This window comes from Corvus cornix, chromosome 21 (genome assembly GCF_000738735.6).
Source record: "Corvus cornix cornix isolate S_Up_H32 chromosome 21, ASM73873v5, whole genome shotgun sequence".
In the NCBI taxonomy this organism is placed as follows: Eukaryota; Metazoa; Chordata; class Aves; order Passeriformes; family Corvidae; genus Corvus; species Corvus cornix.
This window is the reverse complement of record NC_046350.1, coordinates 3,908,942-3,934,918: the sequence shown is the minus strand read 5'-3', so window position 1 is coordinate 3,934,918 and position 25,977 is coordinate 3,908,942. Positions and strand designations below refer to the sequence as shown.

Here is a 25,977-nt window from a genome sequence, read left to right as displayed (position 1 = left end):
GAAGCTTACAAGATTTCCCAGGCTGGGCAGGGTGCTGGATAATCTTATCTAGGATCCCTTTGCCATGGGAGGTTGGCTCTCATGACCTTTGGATGTCCCTTCCACCCTGGGCTGTTCCATGATTCTGTGTAAAAGGTTTTGTGGATAGAAATTGATTTAAGTGTGTGCTTAAAAGTTGTGTTGAATCAGGTCTTGGGGTCCAAATCCAGCACCAGTTAGAGCCAATGTTCCCAGTTTCCCTGCTGAGAAGTGATTTGGATCTTTCCAAATGACACAGTCTCTTCTGAACTGTCAGTTCCGTGGCATTTTCCTCTACATCTCTGCTTGATGTGTGATTATACTGCAGTTCATCAGGCAGGTTTATTAGGAGACTTAATTGGATTGCATTAGCTGGCATTTAAGGCGTCCAAACCAGTTGAGAATGCAATCAATTAAAACATCCAAGCACATTAATGGTGTGGACACAGGGCAATTTATGTAGATGGCTAATTACCTGCTTACTTCAGGAAGCAGATCAAGAATGGCCAAATGATGCACGAGAAGAAAAGAAACAACACTGCAAAAATCCTATTGGCAAGGCTGCAAAACTGAGCACATGGCAAGGTGTAATTGTTCCTTTTGTTGAAGTCTACAGTGAGAGCACAAACCCTACACCGTGACAGGCACTCAGAGGTGTTCCCAAGAATTTCAGATTTGAATGTGACTTCCAGAGAACAGACTGAGCACATTACCAGCGCCGGAATGTCTTATAATGGCACATCTGGGGTTTCTAAGCAATCAAGAAGCTCTCTGAGATGGTCATTTCAAGTGGGGAAATGCTAATCCCTGTCAGTTTTCCATTTCATCCACTACTGATCTGGATCTGAGGCTGGTGCTCTGTGGGGATTCCAGGTCCCTCACTCTGGGTGATGCCCAGGAAGTGTTTTTGGTGTGTGCAGCACCCACCTGGAGATGAAAGCACAACTGAGGGGCATAACAAAATGCAAAGCAGGGTGGAATTGAATCATTAACAACCTCCTGTGCTTCCTGCTCCCTCCTACAACCCTCCTGTGGCTTTACAGCTAAATTCTCTCATTTACTGGTGCAGTTCAGGAATGAGACATGCAAACTGATTATCAGATACTGCTCTTAATTTCCTTTACAGTCCAGGGGGAAATTCTTATTCTCGTTCATTCTCTGCCACTCCTGACTTTTTGGGATTGTGTAGGGAACATACAAACACAGCAATGATCAGGTTGGGTGGTGACACACCTAAAGCCACAGCTGCTCTGGCTCAGAACAAGTCCCCAGTGGCTCTCAGGGACACAAGGGAGGCTTGCCAGGGTCTCCAGGAGGTCTTGGCCATGCATCCCATGCCCAGGATAGACTTTGGAAGTGAATTGATTGAAAATTACCTGTTGTACATGTCTTAGAGGTGTAGGTTCCACACCTGTATTGAGGTGTGGGATGCAGAAGGGTCAGTGGCACCAGGCTGTGATATCAGGGAGGGTCAGAACAGAAGCTGTTTTCTCACTTTCTCAATTGCTGGTTCATTAATGAGAAACTAAAACCACCATCACTGTGATCATGAGTGGTTTCTACTCTCTGCTGACATCTTTGGGACTGGCTCATGTTCTCCAGCCTTCCATTTGGGGTGGAAATTTGTTCCCCACCCACCCTCAAACACCCCCAGCTGCTGAGAGCTACAACCAGCAATATCAGTTGTGTTTATTTTCTGCCCTTCAGGCACTTCTGGGAGCCAAGAAACCACTGCTCCTGTGCTCAGGGCTGCCTGTACTCACCTGTGGGCAGGTGCAGTCTCTGCAGCATTGACAGAACAAATGGTTATGGAAAAGTCATTCCTGAAACCCACAGCAGGAGCAGGAGGGGAAAGAGACTTCTGAATCCCACAGCTTTGGAATGCCGTGCCTCCTAAATAATGAACTGCTTTTCTTAAGGTGCCACTGAGTAATGGTTGAGTGAACCAGCAGATCCCAGCACAGACCAGTGTGGCTGACATCCAACTGAAGCAGCCAAGGCTCCAAAGGCAGGCTCCAAAGGCAGTGATAATTTCATGTAACACATTAAATTCCTGCTGACAGTGACTCCTCGGAGCCCTGGCAAATTGGAAACTGCTGGATGCAGCAGCAGCACCATGATAACACAGTTAGTCTTCTGCAGGGGCATGGTGGTAAAAGAAATGGCTTTTAGATTAGCTGTCATTAGAGTGAAACATCTGCCCCTGCCAGCCAAGGGGACTGTCCTCACTTGGGCACACGGGAAGCTCATTAAGTTCCTGGGTTTGCATGGCTCTGGTCCAGAGCCACACTTCCACCACGCTCTAAGGCTGGGAAGCACAATGACTTGGGCTGAAAGGCAGGAAGATGAATTCCCTGGAGATGTGTCAGCTTCCAAAGCAGCTGCAGAAGTTGGTTCAAGTGTTTGGACTCCCTTAGTACCTGGAAGCACGCAGTGAAGTGAAATAGGAAAAATTAATGGGAGTGATGGGGTTTTAAAGGAAATTAAACCTTCTGAGATCACAAAAGCTCAAAGCTAACTCTGTCTGAACTCTGAGGAAAAGCTTCCAGTGGAATATTTAATTCCAAACACTTTGCCATCATTTCTAAGCTGTTCTTTGCCTGCTGGACTGCAGAGCACGAGGTCAGGAAACCTCCCTTGTCTAACTCTAATTGTGATGCAAATATTCTCACATCTGATTTTCCTTTCACATGCTTAGAAGGAATGTGGAGTGCTTCAGAGGGGCGAGCCTGGCAGGGCACTGTTTGTGCAGGAACATTCTCAACCACGATTTCACAGTTTACTTTCACTGTTCATTACCTGGTGATGATGTGCAACGCTGTTATTGAGGTTGCAGAATGCTTTAGAGGAGCAAAATTCGTGCAGAGCAAAGAAATGGTTGGAAGTGTCTGTATGGAGCTCAGAGCTGGATAAACGACAGATGTTTAAGCTGTAATTAATTAATGACTGCAGCTTCAAGCTGGATTACAAATAGGTATCCAGTTTCACCTTTTATTAGGTTGTATTTTCTTCTTGATTACATTAGTCTTGATTAATATAAATATATTTGAATTTTTCACAGTTGTGTGACATTTACAGCAGAATTCCTTGAGGGTATGTCCTAAAGCACATTGTACAAGGAGCAATAAAGTTCCTTTTCTGAGCATTCAACCATAGGCTGCTCGAACAGAGTGAGGGAAGGGTTCCAAAGCAGTGGGAAACAGCTCCACAGTCCCCACGAACTGCAGCTTAAGGTTACAGAAATGTACAGAAATGACCACTGCAGGTTTACCAGGCAGATTCTTCAAGCCAGAACTAGAACCAAATTTTTATTTATTTCTTTCTTTTAGAAAATGGCTTGTCTCTAATCATAGAATCATGGGCTGGTTTGGGTTGGGAGGGACCTTAAAGCCCATCCAGTTCTACCCCTGCCATGGGCAGGGACACCTCCCACTATCCCACGTTGCTCCAAGCCCTCTCCTAGAAATTGTTTGGAAGAGTAAGAACACAACAGAGAAATAAAGAACCAATCAGAAGCTTAGGCACAGGCAAAGGACTTCAGTGGGCACAGAGGACAAGGAAAATAAAAGAAACCAATAAAAATGCTGATGAGAGGAGTCAGGAGCTGCTGGGAGAAGCAGCCATTCCTCAAGGCCATGAGGAACAGGCAGGCACCTGAAAAGGAATTTTTCCTCAGGATAACTCTCTGGCAATCTTGCAGGGATGTCTGTGGTCCTTATTGTTAAAGAAATATTTCTTTGGGAGCAATAAATGCATTATATCGTTAATAATACGTTGCTTAACAAAAGAACAGGCCAAAATCCCCCAAACTTCCAGACTAACGAAGGGAATATTACCCTGGGAGACAGGACAACTGGATTATATTCCCAGTGCTTTCCATGTCTGAAAAAAGTTTTTACATAATGGAGAGACTTAAAAAAAAAATTCCAAAGCCCTAAACAACCACTTCTCAAAAATTTCTCGAGACACAGAGAAGTTCCTGTCTGTTAGTTACCATTTGAAGGAAAAAACGAGCAAAATTATTTCATTAGGCTTGCAAATGGAGCCAACAGGTTTTTAGGGATATAATTTCATGCTTGGGAAGAAGCTATCCCACAATATCTTGATGCTCATTACGGGGAAAAATCCTCATCAGCGTCACTAGGATTAAAATCAAATTTGAAGGGCAAGACGCCCAGTCTTACCTGTGCTATTAGGGCAGAAGAAAGGAGCATGCAGAGAAGAGGAAAAGGTGGAAGGTTCCAGGTGGTGTCAGCTCTGGGGGTTGATCCCATGGCTGCTGAATGAAGTTCCACCCTGGAATGTTGCCTTTGAGACAACAATACAACAAAAAAGAAAATGCTCCCTCTTCCCTTTCATCCTAATCAAAGCAGCAGAGCAGTCCTCAGCACTGCTTTCATCTCTGTTTTCAGCAGTAGTTTCTGTTTTTCTCCCTGGTTGTATTATCACACTCCATGGGGACAACTCCCTTGGAGCAGCCAGAACAAAGAGAGGAGCTGCTGCCCTGGGCCCCACCTGGACTGAGCTGAGGGCTCCCATCTCACAGGTGAATCCCCAGGGATGGACCAGCCCTGCCTCTGCAGTGCCCCCAAGTCCACCTGAAAGCAGGAAAACAGAGCCATGACAGCAGAAACAGCCCTCCTGACCATGCCAGGGGCTGAGTGCGTGCTGTCCAGCAGGGGTGAGGAGGAAGGAATGCTGCAGCACTGAGAACAATCCCATCTTGGATGCTGCCTCCAACCTCCTGCTTGTGCATCGCCACTTCTGGATGAGCTCCAGGGCTGGCTCTGGGGTTTGAACACCCAGGAGTGTGAGGGATGGAATTCAGCAGCTCTGATAGACACCCCAAGGAGAGATGATCCCTGTTATCTGCCGTGGCTAAATGGACACACGGGATCTGAGAATCCAAGGTGAAGCCCGGAGTGGAGCTGCCTGTACGCCTTGGATATCAGGGCAGGAGTCTCTGGAGTGGATGTTTGATCTCTGTTGAGTCTCACCCTTCACCTTATCTGTTATTTCACTGTTCCCTGGGGCAGTAAAAGAGTTTATTTGGCATTTGTGGTGCCCCATCCCCGATATTGGTGCTGACTGTGGCAAATCCACTGCATTCCCACAAGGGCAGATCCTTCCCTCCTGGAGCGGGGAGGAGAGGGGTGTAACACAAATGGTCCTTCACAAACACCTTACTGGAGTTACTTTTGACTGATCCTTTTGACTGGCCCATAAAAATAAGGCCAATTTATTGAACTGTACATGTTAGAGCTCATCAAATACTAGCAAGGGAACACACGATTCTTATTCACGAGCTGCAGGTGATTTGAATGTTTTCCTTCAGGAGGACTGGAACCCCTGTGTTAGAATTCATTCAGTTTAGCCAGAAAAAGAGACTTTTTTCACAATGGGGAGTTTACAGAATCCACAATAATTTTAAGGAGTCCTGAATGCTGCAATTTGCTTTTTTTCCTCATTGCTCTCTTGTTTTGTTTCTCTGCCTGAAACTTTCTACTCTCAATTCTGCTGTCCCACGTTCGGTGTCATGTCTGTTGCATATTTATCATGAGCTTCTCATCTTTCTTATCTTTCTCATCTTTCCCTCATTCTTGCAGCCTCCCAAACAAACCAGAAAGCAATCAGACAGCAGAAAATCCCCAAACAGAGAAATCAATGTATGCTACAGCTCGATGCCTCTCTTTTGAGTCTTGCTCTCAGCTTCTGGAGCTCAGTGCTTTTATCAATTTTGAGCCCATAGTCTGTGATTTTCCAGGCCTCTTCATAACGCTGCTTTTCAAAGTTATTTTGTGCTACTTTGTGAAATGTTTTGGTTAAAGTGTGCCTGCCAGGACAGTTTGTGATGGTGCCCAGGGCCAGGGGCTCGTCCAGCTGCAGGGCCTCCGTGTAGTGCTGCACTGCTGCCTCCTCCTCAGCCAGGGCCAGCAGCAGGAAGCCCTGGCAGCAGTGGTCCCCAGCCTGTGTTTTTGGGCTGTTACAGCCGTGCCCCTGGATCACTTTTTCCATGTCTTTCAGAGCTCTCTCATATTTTTTCAGGTGCATCAGGCAGGCGGCTCTGCGGCGCAGGTACCTGGGGCTGTCTCTGCTGGCCAGCACTGCCAGGCTGAGATAGCCCAGAGCCTCCTCATAGTGATGGCCTCTCATCAGCACCTTCCCTTCCTGGGCTGCTGCCTGTGGGGACAGAGTTAATCTGTGTTAGTTAATAAAGGGGAAAAAATAGGAGAGTATCTGGTCTGGACTGGCCATAGACACAGACACTAAGAAAACTTAGTTACTTTGTCAAATGTTGAAATTCCATCTAGCTGGAGAACTCACAGTTGGTGTATTTTTGCATATAGATAAGATATAAAACTCCTGGATCGCTGGGTACTCGTTGTTATCTCAGGAGCTTCTAAACTCCTCTCCTTTTTTTTGTCTGCCAGAATTTCTTCTGAATTCATTTACATTCCTTAGGAATGATGAGCAAAAAGCTGTCTGGACCAACCTCCTCAGGTACTGCCCCACAAATGCCAGTGCTAAAAAATGAAGTTTTTGTCTCTGCTGGAGCTTACCCAAGCTGTAGGGAAAAAAAGGCCAACTGGTGGCTTTGCTAATTGTTAATCTCGAGTGCAATTTGAACTCTCTGCCCTCATCTGAAGGGAAAAACAACAACAAGAAAATAGAGAAGGCAGGAAGAACCACATAATTTTTAGGTTCGTGGAGGTCAATAAAGAAAACTCCATTAGAACTATTTGCCTCAGATGGATTTCTCATTATTTCCCTTTATTGGTAATGAATACAGCTTTTAACGTGCGGCAGCAGAGCGAATATTCAGGTTATAAACAAGGCTGCCATCAGCAGTTGAGGGCGTACAAAAGGCTGAGCCAAACAAGCTGAGGCTTCAAGCAAAGGATAAATGTTTCCATCCTCCTCTTTTCACAGGGTAACTCCTGAACTGGATGCAGAAATCCAGGTAGCCCAGCCACACTTGATTGCCAGGTCAGGTCCTCCAGTCTCTTTGTGTGCCCCTTTTATTTTGGCTGCCTGTGTTTAGGATTGATTACTCTCTGCCAGAACTGAGGAAAACAGGTTCTGCAGGAAAGGGATCAATACTGCAGGGCAAGTCCTGGCACCTCATCTGAGAGCAGTGGCATGAAATAATTTAGCCTCTCCTCATGGTTTATGAGGAATTCTGCCCCAGTTATTTCGTTATAATGCCTACAATATATATATTTTTTGCTATTTTGCTTGACGTAGTCGTATTTATTAAGAAGTCTCTCACAAAGAGCAATAGGACCTCTCCCCAAATAGTGCCAACCCCTGGCTTTAACAATTCTGGCCATAAATTTTCAGGCAGCCTGTCCAAACCCATCTCAGATGTCTTGTGTGCATTTAAAGAGCAGCACAATTACTTTGTCCTTTGAGATGTTTTTAAGGCAACCACTCAATGCAAGTGTCCCCTCAGTGGCAGGAACTTAACAGGGTTCAAGGTGGAATTGCAGCTGTGTGAGGAGCAGCCTGGCAAGAGAAGGTGGTTTTTTTCCCCCTAGAAATTCCAAAGTTCTGGATCACGTTGTTCCAAGGAACTCAGCGCAGTTCCTCAAAATTCCTTGTGTTTGTGTAGTTAAATTGTCATTTTCAGCCTTTAAGGTGCATTTGTTGTCTCAGAGGCAGAAGAAAACACAATTGGTGTGGTTGTGCTGAATGATGAATCTGATGCTGGAGGTTTCAGTGCTCTGACCTGGGGCATTTGGGGTTATTGCACCACAGGCAATATTGCATCTATTCACTGAGCCACTGCTTTGACTCTTTCACATTTCCCTGAGAGTCCCCAAATCAAGGCATGAGATTCTGCCTCCCCTGCCACACTTGGAGGAAAAATCCCACCTGAAAATAAAGGATTCCCTTTCATCCTTGCTGATGGAGAAAGGTTGGGCAGCTGGATTCTGGATTCTCTTCTGGCTCTGCCTGACTTCAGGGACCCGAGCTGGGACATTTTTTGGTGTGCAACAGGAAAGGATTAATCAACAGCTTGGACATTATCTCCTAACAAAGATAAAGATGAAAATCTGGCTTATGGAAAGAAGGTTTGGAAGGACATGGCACAGCTGAGTTCAGCTGCTCCCTGCATGTGGCCTTGGAGAAGCATTTTTGTCATCAGCCTCATTGCAGGTGACCTGGAAGGGCAGGAAAATCTGTGGGGTCCTTTCCAGGGGAACTCGAGTCCAGCTTGTCAGTAAAGGTTTGATTTTGGTTTCCAGACTGAAATAATTCTGGTACCATCTGGAAAGGTCCATGAGTGGATCCCTGGATCCCTGGATTAGGTCTCTGTGTCTCTTTCTTCCATCTATTCACCTCACTGAGAGATAAATACACACATTTTTGTGGCATTTTTGGTTCCAGTCCCTGGGGACCAGCCTTATGATGTGACCAAGGTTCGATTCCTTAGAAAAAAAAGAGTAAGGAGCTGACTGGACATGGAATTATGGCCAAGGGTTAGGCCCTGAGCAGTAAATCCCAGCAGATGGACTGATGAACTCTCAGCTTTGGGAGAGGGTTGGATGTTTTCAGAAGAGTTTGGAGCAAGCCTTTCCTTCTCCACCTGCACATGCTGTGAAGGGCATGTGGAATGGCAACTTCACCTAGTTCTGGCACAGACCATGCAGGTTTGGAGAGCCTTTTTGTAGGAATCTGGACATCCACAGAAGCTGCAGCCCTGAGGATCTGTGTGAGGGGTTGGGAATCAGTCGTGCATTTACCCCCGACTTAGGAAACCCAAGGGTTGAAGCTGCACTAGCAGCAAGCAAACTCCCTTCCTCTGACCTTTTGCAGCTTAATAAATCTTTCAGATTCCTATTCCCATGGGGCTCTCCCAGTTGTTTACAAATTTCTCAGCGTGGGACCCCTTTGACTATAAATAACGGGAGAATTTTATTGCTTTGTTTTCCATGAAAAAAATAAATAGAGTACATCAAGGAGCTCTCTCCTTCCTCCACCCTTTCCTATTCAGCTTATGCAGAACTATTTTTAGCTCTTCAGACCTGGCTCCAGGATAACGATGACACGTTTTTTAAATGCCTGTAATTCCAAATACTCAAAAACCAACGTGGCAGAAATGCTTTTGTGCTGGGGTGCTGAGACTGGGTGTAAACTCTGAACTCTCCTTTTCCTACCTGGGAAATGAAGGTAACAGAGTAAACTCCCTCTTCCAGGGTAGGAACCATGGCAAAATTTGGGCATCATTGGGAATTTTAGCACTAATTCTGTCTCTAAGCTTTTTTAACTTTGCTTTTACCGAGATCTTCCTTTCACAAACTGGAATAACCTTGCAGGAAAAAAGGAAGTGCTGCTGGGAAATCCTTTGAGACACGGGGCAGGTGGATGAAACAATTCCTTCCCCACCCCAGAGAGCACACACTCATCCCCTGGTCACAAAACACATCTAAAAACCCCCAGGTGCTCGAGTTCAAACATTTACTAGCTGAACAAAAGCACAAGATGAAAGAGAGTAATGTTTTCTTTTTGAACTTCCAGCACTGGTATTGGGGTCCAGTTTTGAAATCAGCCTGGTCACACCTCTTGTCTCAAGCAGATAAATAAGCAGATAAATAACCTCTCATGATAAATAAGCCACAGTGAGGGGTTTTATTTCAGACACAGCTGCCCAAAAGAGACAGAAATAAGTTCCTCTCCCATTTTAAAGGCTTCACTCACCTGTGGCACCAGTGGGTTCTCACACATGGGCGCAGTGAGAGCCATACAAAAGTTGCTTTGTTTTTTCTTCTCGTTTTTCTTTTCTTATTGACAGCAAAGAACATCCCTCCTGTGTCGCCTCAGGAAGCAGCACGGATGGACTGGGCTGTGAGGCTTCCCCACAGAAGGAGGGATGTGGCAGCAGGGGAAATTCAGCTGGAAAATGTGTCTTCATTTTCAGACACCTCCTTAGGGCCTCCCTAGTCACAGTCTCAATTGTTCCTTTATCAGCTTTCTAAAGTGGAAGATTGCAAATTGCCTCTGAAATCTTCCAACTGTTCCCCCTAAGACTGAACTTTTTACATTATTTAGAAGAGAGGGGCTCTTTTCTCTGTAATGGGGCATGTCTGGGGACTGGTAAATTAATACTTGTTTACTTATATCCTCCTGCTGTTCTGTTAAAATACATTCCAAGGGCTCCTCTTGCTGCATTAAGGATATCAGCATGTTGTTTGTTTTATAACCTGGGAGAGAGCATAACAATATAGCTTCTCACCAGGGTGCACACCAGCAACAAATTGAATAAAAGGAAGCAAACTGATTCTCAGAACACAGAGCTTCTGGGTAATCAGAATTGCAGATGCTTGACTGAGTGTTAAAACTCTTTGCCATCAATCTGACCTTGTCCTGCCTTATTATTGGAGATACTTTCTGGGTGTACTTTGGGGGAGAAACTTGAAAAAATGCTGAATAATAAATACTCGGGGGGGGGACTAGAGCAATGTGACATTGTTGTGCCAGTTTTAGCTAAAAAAGCCTGGCCTCAAAGCCTTTCATTTTATGAAAATGTGAACATATTAGAAAGAACATATTAGAAATCCTAAATGTTGCACAAAAGAGCAAGAAGGATGGAAGCATTTAATGTCACTGAATTGAAATCTTCAGTTTCATTTCACCAAGAAAATGAACAAAACATGGATCCCCCTTCACCAGGATCCATCCATGAGCTCCATGTATCCCTCAGAGTTCAACAATTAGCAATGATCTTGTTAAATTCCTGCATCCTGCCCCTCACGTCCCCTGAATTTCAGTGTGGGCATCACCAGGTCTCATGCCAGGGAAACCAACAAGGAATTCCAAGTGCTCAGGTGTGGCAGTGATGGATTCTTAGAGACTGATCAAGGTCACTGCAATGGAAGAAGTTTGGCTCCAACTCCCTGACCCAGCTGGAGGAAAAGGCAATTTATGCCCTGTCCATCTGATAAACCTCTGCCCACACACTTCTCAAGGCAGGGAGAAATCCCTGCAAGCCCCGTTTTGCTTCCCAATTCTTTCCCTACTGAATCCACGGATGTGTGATCAAAAAAAAGGGTCGTACCTGAGCGAGATGCTGCTGTTGCTTGGTGTCTACAAAGTTCAGGAGAAAGGCCAAGTCCTTTTCATCTCTCCTGGCCAGGGTGCTGAGCTGGGCTGCTGCCTCTGCCACGTTCCTGTTCTGCAGCTGCAGCACAGCCAGGCGAGCCCTGGCAAAGTCCTCAGCAGGACAGTGGCCAAAGGCTTCCTGCAGGTGCTTGAGGGCCTCTTGGTGCCTTCCTGTTGGGAAACACCAGCACAAGCTCCATAACCCATCCCATGGGGAGAAAGGCACCGAGAAAACTCAGTGAGGCAGGGTTCAGGCAGCCAGTCCACATCTGAAGGTGTTAATTACATTATACCCTGTCCCAAAATGGTTTCAAACTTCTCTTGAGAAGCACCATCCAGCACCATCCAGCATTATCCAGCACCATCCAGCATTCTCCAGCACCATCCAGCATTATCCAGCATTATCCAGCAGTGCACTCACTATTTAACATTCACTTCTATCCATTGACATGCAGACAGTGACATTGTTGTGTCAGTTTTAGCTAAGAAAACCAGCCTCAAAGCCTTCCATGTGATAAAAATGTGAACATATGAGAAATCCTAAATGTTGCACAAAAGAGCAAGAAGGATGGAAGCGTTTAATGTCACTGAATTGAAATCTTCAGTTTCATTTCGCCAAGAAAATGAGGCCTCATCCACCAGGCCTGCCCAGCTGTGCTGAAGGACAGGAACTCACCATTTGCCATCAAAACATCGGCGTAGAAGATGTGATGTTGTGCAGCCTTGCAGATTTTGGTCAGTGCTTTTGCCATCGTGAGAAGGTCCCCGAGGGTTTCTTCTCCTGGGAGGTCTTTGGTGGCCACGAGCTCGGTGAGAGCGGCCCTGCCATGCTGGAGGAGCCACCCAGTGACCAACCCTTGGGCTTCAGGCTTCAAGGACAGGATTGCTGGGATCACTGCCCCTGCCTCCACCTTCAGTGCTGAGATCAGATCTTGCACTGCCTCCTGTGGAAAAATAACACCAAGGAAAGAAATGGAAGCAATAATTAAGTATTGATCATTTGTTCTTTCAGCTGCTTTCTGTTCTCTGCTGAACCATGGAAACACTTTTCTCTTCCCTGTCCCTTGTGCTGCTTCTTTTCCATTTGCAAAGATGACATGAGATCATAAAGGCAGGTTTGAATGAGTGTTTGCAAAGTGTTTGAAACTCCTTGGGTTATCACTGAAAATCATGACCAAGGTTTAGTCTTCCTCTCTCTAGCCTTGGGAAAGAAATCAGTAACGTCAGGTGGGCTGTTCATACACCCAGCCAAACCCAGAGCCTTTCACTGCCCAAATTCTGGGAGAAACTCCTGAGTCCAGTGATTCCATAACAAATCCTGTAATACTTACATTCATATTGTTCAATTCCCTCAGAAAAATCAGCGAAGCCCCACAAGGACAGTACCTTCTGCTGCCTCAGAGCGAGGTGAACGAACCCTCGGCCGCTCAGAGCTTGCACATTCCTGGGGTCTTCCTTCAGGACAGCATTGAAATCAAAAATGGCAGTTTTCATCTGCCCAAGGCGCCCATAGCATCGGGCCCTGGTGAGAAGGCAATCCTCGGCATAGCCACCTGGAGTACAGGGATGCAGCCATGGTTACTGCAAGGATACCCACAGGAAGCTATGGAAAAACTCCACTTGGCCTGAGGATACCTCAGGATGAAGCACAATGAGAGTTTGCTGGAGTGGAAGTTTCCTTTATTTTGGTTGCAAGTGGAATTCCTACCACACATTATCAGTCGAGAGTTGAAAGGAAAAAAGAATCCGTGTCAGGTTGGAGTGGGAGCAGCACAAATGAGAGGAGAAAGCTCTAAGAGGGAGATCTGTGACTATGTGAGGGTGGAGGCATGAAGCCACTTGGCTGTTTTAATAAAGTGGAGTCAGAATCACAGAATAGTTTGGGTTGGAAGGGACCTTAAAGAGTCCACAACCCCCTGCCACAGGCAGGGAAGGAACACATTGTTTTGGATAAATGAGTTATCCAGATGGGACTGGCTAATTCCCTGCCAGAATTAATATGCACTGGGAGTTGTGATACTGAGCTGCTTTTTTTCCTCTGCTTTCATGCAAGTGCTGCCCAAATAAACACATAGAGTTGTCAGTGAAAATCCTGCTCCCTCCACTCCCTGCCTGCAGAGCATTTCTCTCCCTGCCATCCACATATCCCTTCCTTCCAAGGCAATTTCGATAAGGATCTTAACATGCCCAGGGTTGCAATCAATAACTGTGGCATCCAATATTGGATGATAAATCATCAGTGCCACTAGAAATATGTTTTCATTGGGAGGTCAGCAAATGCAGCTGCCTGCAGGGATCAGCCAGCAGACAGGCTCCAAGCAATTGCTCTGCAGGAATGAGGCTTTTCACCCTCCTGACTTGCTCCAAAACTTCTGTACCAAAGGTTATTATCACTCTGGAGCTCTACCAGTTGGCTCCTCTAAAGACAATATCTATTTCTTAACAAGCATCTGTTCTAGCAGGTGGGGAGCTGATAAGCTGGAATGCACGGGCTGTGAAATGGAACCATCTCCAAGCAATTACCAGGGTTTTTATTCCACTTCCACGAGCCAGTCTCTCTTCTTCTCAGTGCTGCTGTCATAACATTTGCTCAGAGTGAAAGGCAGATTTCCATACAAACATGGTTTTACTTGGAACACGCCAGAAGCATTTCCATGTCAGCCTGGTCTCTCTCCTTAGGGAAAGCTGGGATGGTGAAATGTGGGAGGGGCTGCATTCACTCCTTTGCACTGGAGCTACACAAGCTGCATGAGGAAAAGGGGCTGATGTCCCTGTAGAACTGAGCTGAACCCATTTCAAGGAATTAACAATTAATTCAGTTATTGTTTAATTACACCACTTCGTGGCCTAGATGAATCTGCTGTTTGAGGTGACAGAGGAGATCTGGCTGGACATCCTTTCCCACCCACGCGATTTCCCTTAGGAGCAAATCCCACTGGCATCCTGGTGTCCTACCTGCAGCAAGGATGGCAAAGGAGAGGTGGGCAATGGCCTCTTTGATGGCAGCACCCTCCTGTTTGCCCTTCAGGATGGCCAGGGCTCGCCAGCGGCAGTGGCTCTGCAGCAGCTTTCGGTCCTCATCCTGGAAAATGTCCAGGATTGGCAGGAGGCAGGAGGAGTCTCCAGTTCTGATCACTCTCTTCAGCAGCTTAAGGATGGGAGAGGAAAAGGCAGCAGAGAAAGAGTTGCATGAGGAAATGTGAGGTTGTGTGTGAGACCATTGTGCCCTTTCCCGGCTTCCCCACCTTTCCCTGGGGCTTCAGCCAGCCAAGGACCACAAATCTCCTGATTTATCTTCCCTGCTGTGAATGCAGGTCGGAGAAAATGGGAATTCTTATCTTTCCTCACCACCACTGCAGCTGTGGAAATAATTCTGGGCAAATACCTGGCACTGCTTGGTTAGGGCAGCATCTGCTCCACATTGGCAGTGGAGTGTTTGTGTAAATACAGGATGATTGCCCAAAAAAGAGAATGTGTGGAACACAAGGATTCCAGTGGCCCTTTTGACTGAAAAATCAAAACCAGTAAATTAATGGAAAGTCAGGGAAGTGCTGTGCCTTATTTTTAGTATTGTTATTAGGAATATATTAATTTATGTATATTTAATATTGTTATTAGGAATCTGGGAAAAGCATGGATTCAAACCCACAAATTACTGTGCTCCTGGAAAAAAATCCTGCCTGACCTTTGGTATCTTTGCCTCAACAAGCATCTTTTTTACTGCATTTCCAATGAAAATGCATGAAAAGATGTTTTTTACAGGTACTGGATATTCAAATATGAGCCAGAGAAGCCTGGACAAGAACAATTTTATCCTGACATACCAGACACATCCCCCAAACTCATTACTTTCTCTATTTTATTAATAGAAAAAAGTGATTGGCATCTGAGAGGCAGGCGGGATAAAAACATTTTGAAGAGAAATTTTTAGATGTTCCAAGTGAAACTTGCAGCAGAAGCTGCAGATGGAAATCCAACTTCCAAGGGCAGCACTCTAATAAAGCCACACCCTTCATTAAGAGCCTTCCCAAAGGCGGCAAATTACAGCAAACTTTTATTTTTCACAGAGAGTAGCGAAGTGCTGACAGTAAAACCTTTCTCTTTATGGGTTGGCAGAATTTACGTGGCATTAAAAAAAAAATACAATAGTTCCCTCTGATGGCAGAGCCTGGGAATTCAGCATTGTGATCCTGGGTAGGATTCAGGGTTTCAAGCACAGTTTATCAGCATTGGAGAAAGAAAACTGCAGACTGATATTGGAGCTCCTGGGTTTGTGTCTTTCCTCTCCAGTGCTTCATTAGGATAATCAGAGAAGTGGCACTTGTGCCTTTTTTTCTCCAAGGGAACATTCCCAATCCCATAATGTTGTCCCCAGGACCAGGATGCTCTGCCTGGTTAAAGTGCTGAAAAATGCCATTAAATAGGACATGAGGAATGAGCTGGATTTAGCTGGGAGTCCTTGTGTGGCCTTTTGGACACAAATCCCTGTGATTTTATGGCAATGTCAGCCCTGTATTTACACCTTCAAAATTCTGCTGGAGGTTCTGCACGTGGGCTCCAAGTTTCCCTGTGTCACAGCTCTCCCTGTTGCTATTCAGGGAGCTCTGAACAGCAAAGTTTAGTTATAAAGGGGAAATGCACCCAAAGGACGAGGGTTAATCTGTAATTTCACTGCAGTCTGGGACAAGCAGGAGGGAATGACCCCGAGGATGAGGCTTTCCAGGTGCTCCTTACCTGGTTGCCATCGTACACAAAGCCTCTCTTCAGCTGCAGCAGGGCCAGCCTGGCCAGCACAGGAGCTCTCTGGGGGTTTCTGGAGAGGGCCAGTGCCAGCAGCCTGTGGGCTTCTTCCCCACGGCCCATCTGGTACAGAGCATCAGCACACAGGATCCGGGATGCCTCGTCAGAGCTGTCCAGCTCCACCAAGAGAGAAGCCAGCTGGAAAACCCCAGGGGCATCTCTGGAGGGGAAAAAAGCCAACAAAACAAAGCACCTTCAAGGTTAGGAATGTGCACAGCCCTGTTTGCTTTCTTTGAAAGGAAACTGAGCTGCCTCCTGGGTACCTCTTCCTCTGGAGCATCATCTGTCCTTCCTCCTGGAGGACCTTCAGCAGCAATCCCCTCTGGTTCCATGGCACATAGGACTTGATGGTGAAGATGGTTTCTTCCAGCTTTAACTGGCAGGCTGTGATATAATCCAGGGCTGTCAAGTAATTGCTGCCACCAGAAATCCGGATCAGCCCACGCCCACACAGGGCTTTGATGCAGCTGTTGGGATGTGGGGAATCGTGCTCAATGACCCTCTGGAAGTCCTGCAAGGCTCCATGGTGGTCCTGGGCATGGAGGGAGCAGAAGCCTCGCAGTGCCAGCAGGGTGTTGTGGTAAGTGTTCTGCTCTGCTGCCAGCAGCTGCTCACAGATGTCCAGGGCGGCCCCGGGGTGTCCCTGCAGGAGGTGACAGTCTGCCAGCCGGACACTGAGCTCCCGGCTGGACCCTGGGCAGATGTGCAGGAGCAGCTGGATTGTCTGGGTGACAGGAGGGAGCAGCTCAGTGCCACGATTGCCCCTGAGCTCAGCCCGAGCACGCACAGCCTCCCTGTACGCTGCAAACCTCCCCTCCAGGGCAGCTCTGGCCTGTTCCTCAATCTTCTCAGCATCATGGGGTGAGAAAAGCTCTTCAAAGCATTTCATTGCCCGGGCAGGGTCTGCTGCAAAGGCTGCTGCTAAATCCTGCATCATTTCCTGTGTCCATCCGCCCAGGAAGAAATACCCAGCAGCTCGTTCCAGGAGCAGAGCCAGAACGTCCTCACCTCCGAGATTCTCAGCTGAGAAGCCCTCGAGGGCCTGGGTGCAAACAGCCACACACTCCTGAAATTTGCCTGTTCTTAGGAGGTGGGCTGCCCGCACCCTGCACACCCAGGTGTGCCCCGGTGCCACCGCAGCCAGGAAGCTGTAGCAGTCACCCAGCCACTGCTGCAAGGACCTGCAGCCTGGGCTTTCCTCCTGGCACGTGGAGAGGTGATCAGAGAAGGCCTGGATGACCTGGGGCAGGTGCTCCCTTTGCCTGCTGCACACGTAGGCCACCGCCTCAGTTTGATGCAGCACAAAGGCCTGGACGTAATCCACGACTCCCTTCCCAGCCTGTGTCCCCGAGAGCACCCGGGCCAGAGCCCTCAGCAGCAGCAGCTCCATGGAATCCCTCGGGTTAGCCTCGAGCAGGAGATTGCATTTGCTCACCACCTCCTCCGAGCACCCTCGCCGGAGCAGGGCCTCCAGCTTGTACACTGAGGCCACCACGTTCTCGGGAATCAGGGTGGAGAGGAAAATCGCAGCTATTCCCACACTGAGGGACACCACGGCCAAGTTCCTGCTCTGGATCTTGGGGATCTGACCCTTGCCTCTGCACCAGGCCTCCAGGGTGGCCACCACTCGCTCCCAGAGCCCGTGGCCCAAGGATTTCACTCTCTGCACTGCTGTGGGGGCACAGCAGCTGAAGGCAGCCAGATAAAAAGCGGTGGCTACTGGAAATTCCTGCTGGGAGAGGTGCTCGTCCCCTTCCCCACAGAGCAGGGCGGCGAGGTCCTCGGGGGACATTTTCTGTGCTTGGGCCTTCACCAAGCGGCATCACGGGTAGAACGTGGCTGGGGGCTGTAAAACAGAAATGAGTGGCTGTGGAGAAGAGTTTCAGCAGAAAATTGGCACTGAGGGGCTGTGGAGCACAGGTTTGAGAGAAAATCAGCCATGAGGGGCTGTGGAGTACAGGTATAATATAAAATAGTCAGTGAGGGGCTGCGGCGAAGAGTTTCAACAGAAAAGCATCAATGAAGGGCTGTGGAGCAGGGATTTAGCAGAAAACCATCAGCGAGGGGCTGCGGAGCTGAGTGTAACAGAAAATCAGCAGTTGAGGGGCTTTGGAGTACAGGTTTGAGAGAAAATCGACAATGAGGGACTGTGGAGCAGGGTTTAACAGAAGATCAGCCATGAAGGGCTGCAGAGCACAGGTTTGACAGAAAATCAGCAATGAGTGGCTCTGGAACACAAATTTTTCTGCTTGGGGGGGGGGAAGCTTTACAGATGCCAGATGTCAGCAAGCCCAGGTGCTGTGAAAAGCCAAGGTTTGGTCACTGCCAGGTTTCTTGGGGAGTAAAGCCGTGAGGGGAAACATCACAGAGGTTCTCAGTCCCCAGGCAGGTAGGAAAGCACCCACCCCCCCTGGTCAGCGTTCCCTGCCCATGGAACGAGGCTCAGACATGCATTTGATAAATCTTTAATCACCAATGTCGCCGCTGGTGGGGGACACGGAGGAGACAGAGCCACACCTTGATGCCTCGCCCGCCCCTTACCTTTTCCCTTGGCCTGGAGGAAGGAGGAGAAAATCCGCTCTTTTCCGCCCAGCGGGAAGGACGAGGCTCCTGCCCCTCATCCCGCACACCTGGGCCCGGCCCTGCCGGTGAGACGGGAGCGCGGATACCTGAGAGGGGACGAGCCCGGGGCTGCGGCGGGGCTGGGGGGACGGGACGGGGGCGATGGAGCGGGGAAGGGAAGGAAGGAGGAAAGGAGGAAGGGCAGGAGCGGGTGCTGTGTTGCCTGGAGACCGCAAACACTGCCCGGCCCGGGTGTCCTGCGGGGCGGGGACCGTGCCTGCGCTTCTCCCTCCTTATCCCGAGGGAGCGGGCGGGATGCGCAGGGCACGGCCGGGGAAAGGATCCCCCTCATGTGAGAGAAAGGATCCCTCACCCTGGGGAAAGGATCCCCCTCACCTTGGGGAAAGGATCCCCCTCATCTGAGAGAAATGATCCCTCACCCTGGGGAAAGGTGCCCCCTCACCTTGGGGAGAGAATCCCCCTTACCTCGGGGAAAGGATCCCCCTCATCTGAGAGAAATGATCCCTCACCCAGGGGAAAGGAGCCCCCTCACCCAGGGGAAAGGATCCCCCTCACCTCGGGGAGAGGATTCCCCTCACCTTGGGGAAAGGATCCCCCTCATCTGAGAGAAAGGATCCCTCACCCAGGGGAAAGGGTCCCCCTCATCTGAGAGAAATGTTCCCTCACCCTGGGGAAAGGTGCCCCCTCACCTTGGGGAGAGAATCCCCATCACCTTGGAGAAAGGATCCCCCTCACCTCGGGGAGAAGATCCCCCTCACCTTAGAGAAAGGATCCCCCTCACCCTGGGGAGAGAATCCCCCTCACCTCAGGGAAAGGATCCCCATCACCTTCAGGAAACGAACCCAGGTCATGACCCTCAGCAGGACAAGATACAGGGAATTACTTACACAAACCAGCAAACTCTGTGGTGCAGCCTACACTTTTAGCCTTATTTATTTATAAATAAGCCTTATTTTTAAATTATAAAATGTTATTTTAAATAGTAACCCTTATTTTTGGATAACAACTCTTACTTTCTAAATAATAACCTTTATTTTTAAATAATGACCCTTATCTTTTAAATCATAACCCTTATTTTTAAATAATAACCCTTATTTTTAAATCAGAATCCTTATTTTTTAACAGTGAAAGTGTTTTTAGCAGTAGATCAACTCTGGTTTTAGAAGTGTTTAGCCTGATGATGTCCCTTTAAGCTAGGGCCACTCTGAAGTCCAACTCTTTCTTTCTCCACATTCTTTGACATTCAAAAGAGTAAAAAAACCTCTCTATGATGGATGGAGATTTTTTGACATTTTATTAAGAGTTTGCCCATTACGTTGATTTGATTACTTTCACTTTAATTACCCTAATTAGCCATCAAGATATAATTTAGCATGGCTGTCACATCAGGCCACAGGTGATATTGCCAGGAAAGACTCAAGGGCACGAAGGAAGCAGTTCTGAAATAGAAATCACATTAAGGGGAGCTGGGTTGATCAAATGCCTCTGCCCCTCCTCGGAGGCTCAGGCAGAGCTTGTGGGAATAAAACCGGGACCGGAGCCTCCGCCGGAGCCTGGGCCAGGCTGCAAAAATCATTACCCATCATCTGACTTTGCTGCATGACTGAGTGGGCTGGAAGTTGCTTCCAGCCACATCTTGCCCCGTAGATGCCGAGAACGTGAGGATGGCAGTGTCCTCCATCCATCATTTCCAGCTGGAAAGGTCCGGTTTGGATAAGGATCCCGTGTGCTCCCTGCTGTACTCGGGTGGTTTAGGGGATGCTGTGCTTGGCCAGAAAGGCAGCAGCCTCATGGAACATCATTTTGTTGTTTTCAGTTGATAAAAACACAACCAATTTTACATTGTGTATCAAACTTATATCAGCTTAGGTTCCTAACTTTGGATCTTGAAGGAATAAGAGGAGCAACATCTAAGGAGCTCAGTGGAAAAAGAGAATATTTCTCTGTGCCCTGGTGCGATCCCTGAGTGTGTGAGTAGATCCCAGTGTTTAAACCCGTTGTGGTAAGAGGTGGAACCAGCAGTGTCACTTAAGGTTCTTAAGACAATTTGCTCTGTGTCCTGTGGGGTAGATAAAAGCAGCTCCTTTCCTAAAAGGATCATAAAAACACGGGGGCGGGGAAATGTGGGGAGATGTTTATCTAAACATTAAATATTAAGTCTGCTACACACTCATTAAATAGTAACTCTACTACTACAGCTCCTCGGGATGGCTCTGATTACTGATGAATTTTTTAAGGGAGGTGGGTGGGGAGGGAGTAAACACAGCCCAAGTTTGCAAACTTTGTTTTTTCCTGCTTTGCAGAACAGGAGGTGCACAAACACTTGCCTGCAACAGCATGACAGAGACAGGGCTGAGAAATCTTGCATTTGTTTCTTTTAAATGCACTCAGTGCCTGCAGAGTAGCAAGTCCCTTCCCTTATGGCTTTTAAATGCCACGTGTAGCTAGAGCTGAGAAACCAGCAATTTGGGGTCGAAAATTTGGCTTAAAAGAAGAGAAGGATGATGTTTCTTCGACAGAAAGAAGTGCACTGGAGTGGGGTATTAATAATGTAAAAAAATCTCTGATTTATTTGACGACTGTTTTTCACTCTGAGCCATACCTGGGCTGGAGAGCAGACACTGAATCTGCTCTCTTTAGGCTGGTGTAAATAACACCAAATTCCACTCTCTTTAGGCCAGCATAAACATTCAGGCTGGGGAATGAAGATCCTAAATGATCCAGGCTGGGTGACCGAGTGCCCTCCCTGCTGAAGCTGAGGAGCGCTGCTGGTGTGTGAAGCCACACGATGAAATTTCAACCCAGGGCACCTTTCGTTCCCCACCCTCAGTCTGTCGGGAGAGCTGGGCTGCTGGGAGCTCTGCTGTCAGCCTGAGGCAGGATCTCCTTCTCCCGTGGAGGGAATTTGCAGCCCTAGCACTGTGTCCCCATGTCCCCATGTCCCCACAGCTGCTGCTGTTCCTTTGGGTCCAAGCAGAGTTCAAATGGAGACCTCTAAGGGTTGTTGGTGATAGATCTGCTTCCTAATGCAGTCTGGTAGGAAATACCCATTTTCAGGGTGTTCTCAGTCTTTTGTGTGCTGTTTTTATCACAGAATCATTGAGGCTGGAAAAGATCTCCAGGATCAGGGTCCAACCTGTACCCAATTCCCACCTTATCACCAGCTCAGAGCCCTGAGTGCCACCTCCAGCCCTTCCTTGGGCACCTCCAGAGATGGGGACTCCAAAACTCCCTGGGCAGCCCTTTCCAAAGCCTGACCACCTTTCCATGGAGAAATTCCTGCTGCTGTCCAACCTGACCCTCCCCTGGCACAGCTTGAGGCTGTCTATCCTCATCCAGTCCCTCTTCCCTGGGAGCAGAGCCCAACCCCTGCCCCCAGTTGCACCCTCCTATCAGGGAGTTGTGGAGAAAGAAGGTCCCCCTCTAAACCTCCTTTTCTCCAGGACTTAAAATCCTATTATAGAATCTGTTAGACAGTTCTTGGGTCAAACTTTTCTGCTCACCAGATAATCACAACCTCCTGGTGCTCCCTGGGCACAGGAAAGGCACAGAAAGCCAAGATGATCTCTCCATGCACTGGACTATTTTCATCTGTGCTCACCCAATAAGAATGACAACACAAAGGATCGCAGGGATCCTCGATAAGGAGCAGGATTAGGATGCACTTGAGCGAGGCTACAAGAAAAGCATGGTTGTTCCATTAGCAAAAGGAATAATCCCTTTGTTTATGTTCTGGAGATGAAAGCAGTGACAGCAGAAAGCACCTGGAGGTCACCACACGCAGACTTTGCTGTCTCAGTGGCTGTCTGGGCTGTGGCTCTGGGGTTCAGCTGCACAGTTGCAGTATTTAATCAGTTCTCCTTGTGCTGGGAGTCCTGCAGTGGCTCCTAGTGAGGCAGGGAAGTGGATCTGCCTTTTCCACAGGCAGATGGGTGTGTCTGACTTGGAATAAAAATCTGTGGGGTGAATGAAGGAGGTTCCCCTATGATGTTCCCTTAGGATGTTCACACACCTGCCCACCCCTCTGATGCTGCATCCTCTGATACAAAGGATCAAAGGTAGAAATTTCCAGCTGAAAGCACAAAATTATGAGGTTGGAAAAGGCTTCCAAGATCATCAAATCCAGCCTGGGACCGATCACCACCTTGTCATCCAGACCAGAGCTCTGAGTGCCACGTCCAGTATTAAACTGGAGTTTAGGAGATTTCTCAAATGTGTGGGTGGAAGGTGGCCCAGGCCAGAGAAGTTTTAGCCTGGTCATTTTAGCATCTGACCCAGTCAGTCAGGATCTGGCTGAGTATTACAAAATTCATCCCTGTAATCTTGTCCTTTCCTGCTCTGAGTTATTCCACTGGCATTTCCCAGCCTGGCCCCGCAAGATTTTCGAGATGGAAAGTGCTGAAATCAGGAGCAGTTGGGCCGTGTGTGATTGGGGACCAAGACCAGCCTCTGGATATCCAAACACTCCAACACCCCAGACTTCCCACCCTCATAATGAGGCTGATTTTCCATCTGGCTCAGCACCTCTGTGTCCAGTGAGGGACACTGGAACAGGTTTGCTTGAACAAATTCCTCAATATGCCAAGCAAGTGGCATTCCAATAAAATAGCCGTGCCCTCTGCTTCTGTTCTTGCCAGCACTAAGTGACAAGGTCATGACGTTTCTGTGGTGCGATGTGTTATTTGCCATGTTTATTTAGGATACAAGCATTTGAGGCTGAGGATAGTGATGAGTTCGATGGGCTGAGCCTCAGAAGGGACTCCCAGCACTGCTGAAACTTGGAATAACAGACCATGAGGGATAAAAAAGGGAAGCCGGTAATATCGCCAGCTCAAATTAAACACTCTTAACCAGCCCACTTTATCCCTCCTCTGCTAATATTGAAGCTTTCTGCCCTTATTTCCCCTCATTCCTTCCCTGCTTTCCAAACAAACAGGGATAAGGGGAGGTTGTTAGGGGATAACTTGTTTGGTTCTGCTGTTTCCAAGTCACCTGGGTCTGCAGCGAGTTTATCAACCAGCCGTGGCAACATCAATCACCCAGAAAAATAGCACAGAGTGAAATGACTTTTCAAAATGTCGTTGGTATAATTATCATCTCGGCCATTACATTAAATGCCACCATTTATAACTGTTATGTTTAAGTATGCAAACAGTAATTAACTTGGTAATGAACTGAGGACCCCTGTGCCTCTCTTCCCTCAGCTAATTTGCATGTTAATTATCATTAGCAACCAGGGAAACAAGTTATAAACAGCTTAATTAGCAGCTTAATCATTTTTACAAGAAAACGTGCTGCACTTTGATACACGAGCAAGAGTTGGATTAATGAAGTCAGACGAGGGAGTTCTCCCTGTGCTGGTCCTGCTGCAGTGCTGGGCTTGTTTTGGGTTTGTTTTGGGCAATTGGGGGCCCCCAGATGTGCCCTTGCACACCCCTGTGCACACACAGGCTCTGGGCACCCTTGCACAAGGCTGTCTCAGCCTTCCTGATAGGTATCTACTTAAGAAATTCTGAATTTCTTAATAAAAACTAATTTACTTCATTTTTTTCCCCATTTTGTTTCCTTTTTGGCAGAATTTTTCTGTTCATTCAATGGAAAATTTAGATATAGTTTGATTATTTAGATATAAATTGAATATTTAGTTGTACTTTCTCGTTTTTTTTTTTTTTTTTTGCAGGTGGTTATACTTCCATCCCCAACCACACTATAAATAATAATTATATTATTTATATTATAATATAAATAATGGCCAGCTCCCATGCATTTTGAAGAATTTTTTAAAGGTTTTTTTAATAACACTCAGAAGTTAAATGGAGAGCTGGAACTGGGTGTAAAGGACATAATAATTAAAGGAAGGCAAATCCAAATAAGAAGGAGAAATGCAAGCTGTGGTTTGTAGGTGGTGCTGCCCACTCTGCCTGCTGGCAGGTGCAGTGGCCTGGGTGAATTTGGACTTAGGAGATTTTTCCAAGATCCTGGATGGGTAAAATCTCCAAATGAGGCTCAGCCTGTTCTTATCCCATGGATAAAATGTCATTCTGGGAATTACTCCACATTAGCCTGCCGAGAGAGCTCCTCATTGGAACGGGAGTCAATCATTTGATGGAAAGCAGCAGGAATTTTGTCAGAAGATGGGAACACACTGGCTGAGGAGGTTGTGGAATCTGTCACCAGGGATTTTGGGAATGGCTCAGATAAACATCTGTAAGAGAGGGTTTGGGTATTGTTGATGCTGATTCAGGACAGCGGGGCCGACCTAAAGCCTGGAACCAGGCACTTCCTGGGATGCGGCTGCAGAGCATCGCTGCTGCTCCATTGGGAGATGCGGGATCCCACAGAACTCCTTCCACCGCAGCTTTGGCCCAAAATCAGGGCTGAATTCCCCATTCCACAGGAATCCAGGGATTCTCTCCACCAAGATGACGATTCCCGTGGTTACGATGCGTAAAGAAATAGGAGTTCGTTCCCAAATTCGGCCGAGAAGGCGGCGCAGCCTCGATTGTCACCCCGCAGCGCCACCCCTGCCATGCCGGGCCCTCGCCAGCAGGGGGGGCCAGAGCACCGCAGGAAAGGGCAGGAATGGGCCGGTTTGGGAATATTCCCCGAAATTATTATTTATTTTCATCTGGCGTGATGAGCACAGAAGCAGGAAGCTGCCGCTGCCTTGTGGGTTCAGCGCACAGAACCTGCCCCAAAAGGCTGCTTGCAAAATCATGACTTTTCTATCCAGGATGAAGGAGTTAATTTGGGGAGCTAGAATGTCTTAAGTATCTTCTCTTCTTGCTTTTTTTGCCTCACAGACAGACAGATTTTTGTTTTTGGCATTTGAATTTATCTGCTGCCACATCACTGGCCCTTATAAATTCAAGAGTTTGTAAGGATGGGTGAAAATCTGAAAGTTCCCAGCTCAGACCGGCTGAGTGGCTATAAAGGGTACAGTGAAAAACTGCAGTTCTTGGGGGTTAATGTGTAATTTTGGCAAAGAAAAGACAGTGAATGCTGAAAGGGGAAGGAACTATTGCATGAGACAAGGGTGGAGTGCTCCAGTGAGCTCCAGAGCCCTGCATGGCTCGGGAAGGGGGTGAAGTGGGTGATTTACAGCAGCTGAGGGTCAGCCCCGTGTGTTTTATCTGCTTTGCCACTGCCCCCATCATTTCCTAGCGAGGGGCACTGCCCCTGGAATGGCAGCCAGCAAAGAGAGAGCTTCCTGTGCTATGTTCCATAAATTCTTTATCAGCTCTGTAATCAGAGAGCGTGGCTGGATGTTGATTTTGTTACGGTACCTGGAGCGAATCTCTATATGTTAATTTAAAGCCATAAAACTACAGCTTAAGGTTTCGGCGTCCTAATTGAAACTTCCCCTTCTTGGAGGCATTCATTCCTCTGCAGAGGAATAATAATCATCAGGAAAGAGAAGGAGATGCAGATAAAATGAGAGGGCATTGTTCCCAGGAAGCCATATGTGCCAGG

At 47.5% G+C, this 25,977-nt stretch overlaps 1 protein-coding gene across 1 annotated transcript; it reads right to left on the bottom strand.

Moving 5' to 3' along the window:
* Positions 1 to 3,419: 3,419 nt before the first annotated feature.
* On the bottom strand, positions 3,420 to 17,713 carry TTC34 (tetratricopeptide repeat domain 34). The gene is made up of 7 exons (XM_039564138.1): positions 16,137 to 17,713; positions 15,856 to 16,081; positions 14,077 to 14,269; positions 12,508 to 12,674; positions 11,798 to 12,065; positions 11,078 to 11,292; positions 3,420 to 6,198 (listed from the first exon to the last, which is right to left on the bottom strand). The coding sequence occupies exons 1-7, from the start codon at positions 17,711 to 17,713 to the stop codon at positions 5,680 to 5,682; spliced, it is 3,165 nt and encodes a 1,054-aa protein (XP_039420072.1). The 3' UTR covers positions 3,420 to 5,679.
* Between the last annotated feature and the right edge of the window lie 8,264 nt (positions 17,714 to 25,977).

What these genes read in the sequence shown, in the direction of transcription:
- TTC34 (XM_039564138.1), bottom strand. Translation starts at nt 17,713, where the DNA reads ATGTCCCCCGAGGACCTCGCCGCCCTGCTCTGTGGGGAAGGGGACGAG. An exon ending in TTGTGTACGATGGCAACCAG is followed by an intron (nt 14,270 to 15,855) that starts GTAAGGAGCACC and finishes CCCATCCTTAAG; the next exon opens with CTGCTGAAGAGAGTGATCAG. An exon ending in CTTTGCCATCCTTGCTGCAG is followed by an intron (nt 12,675 to 14,076) that starts GTAGGACACCAG and finishes CCTGTACTCCAG; the next exon opens with GTGGCTATGCCGAGGATTGC.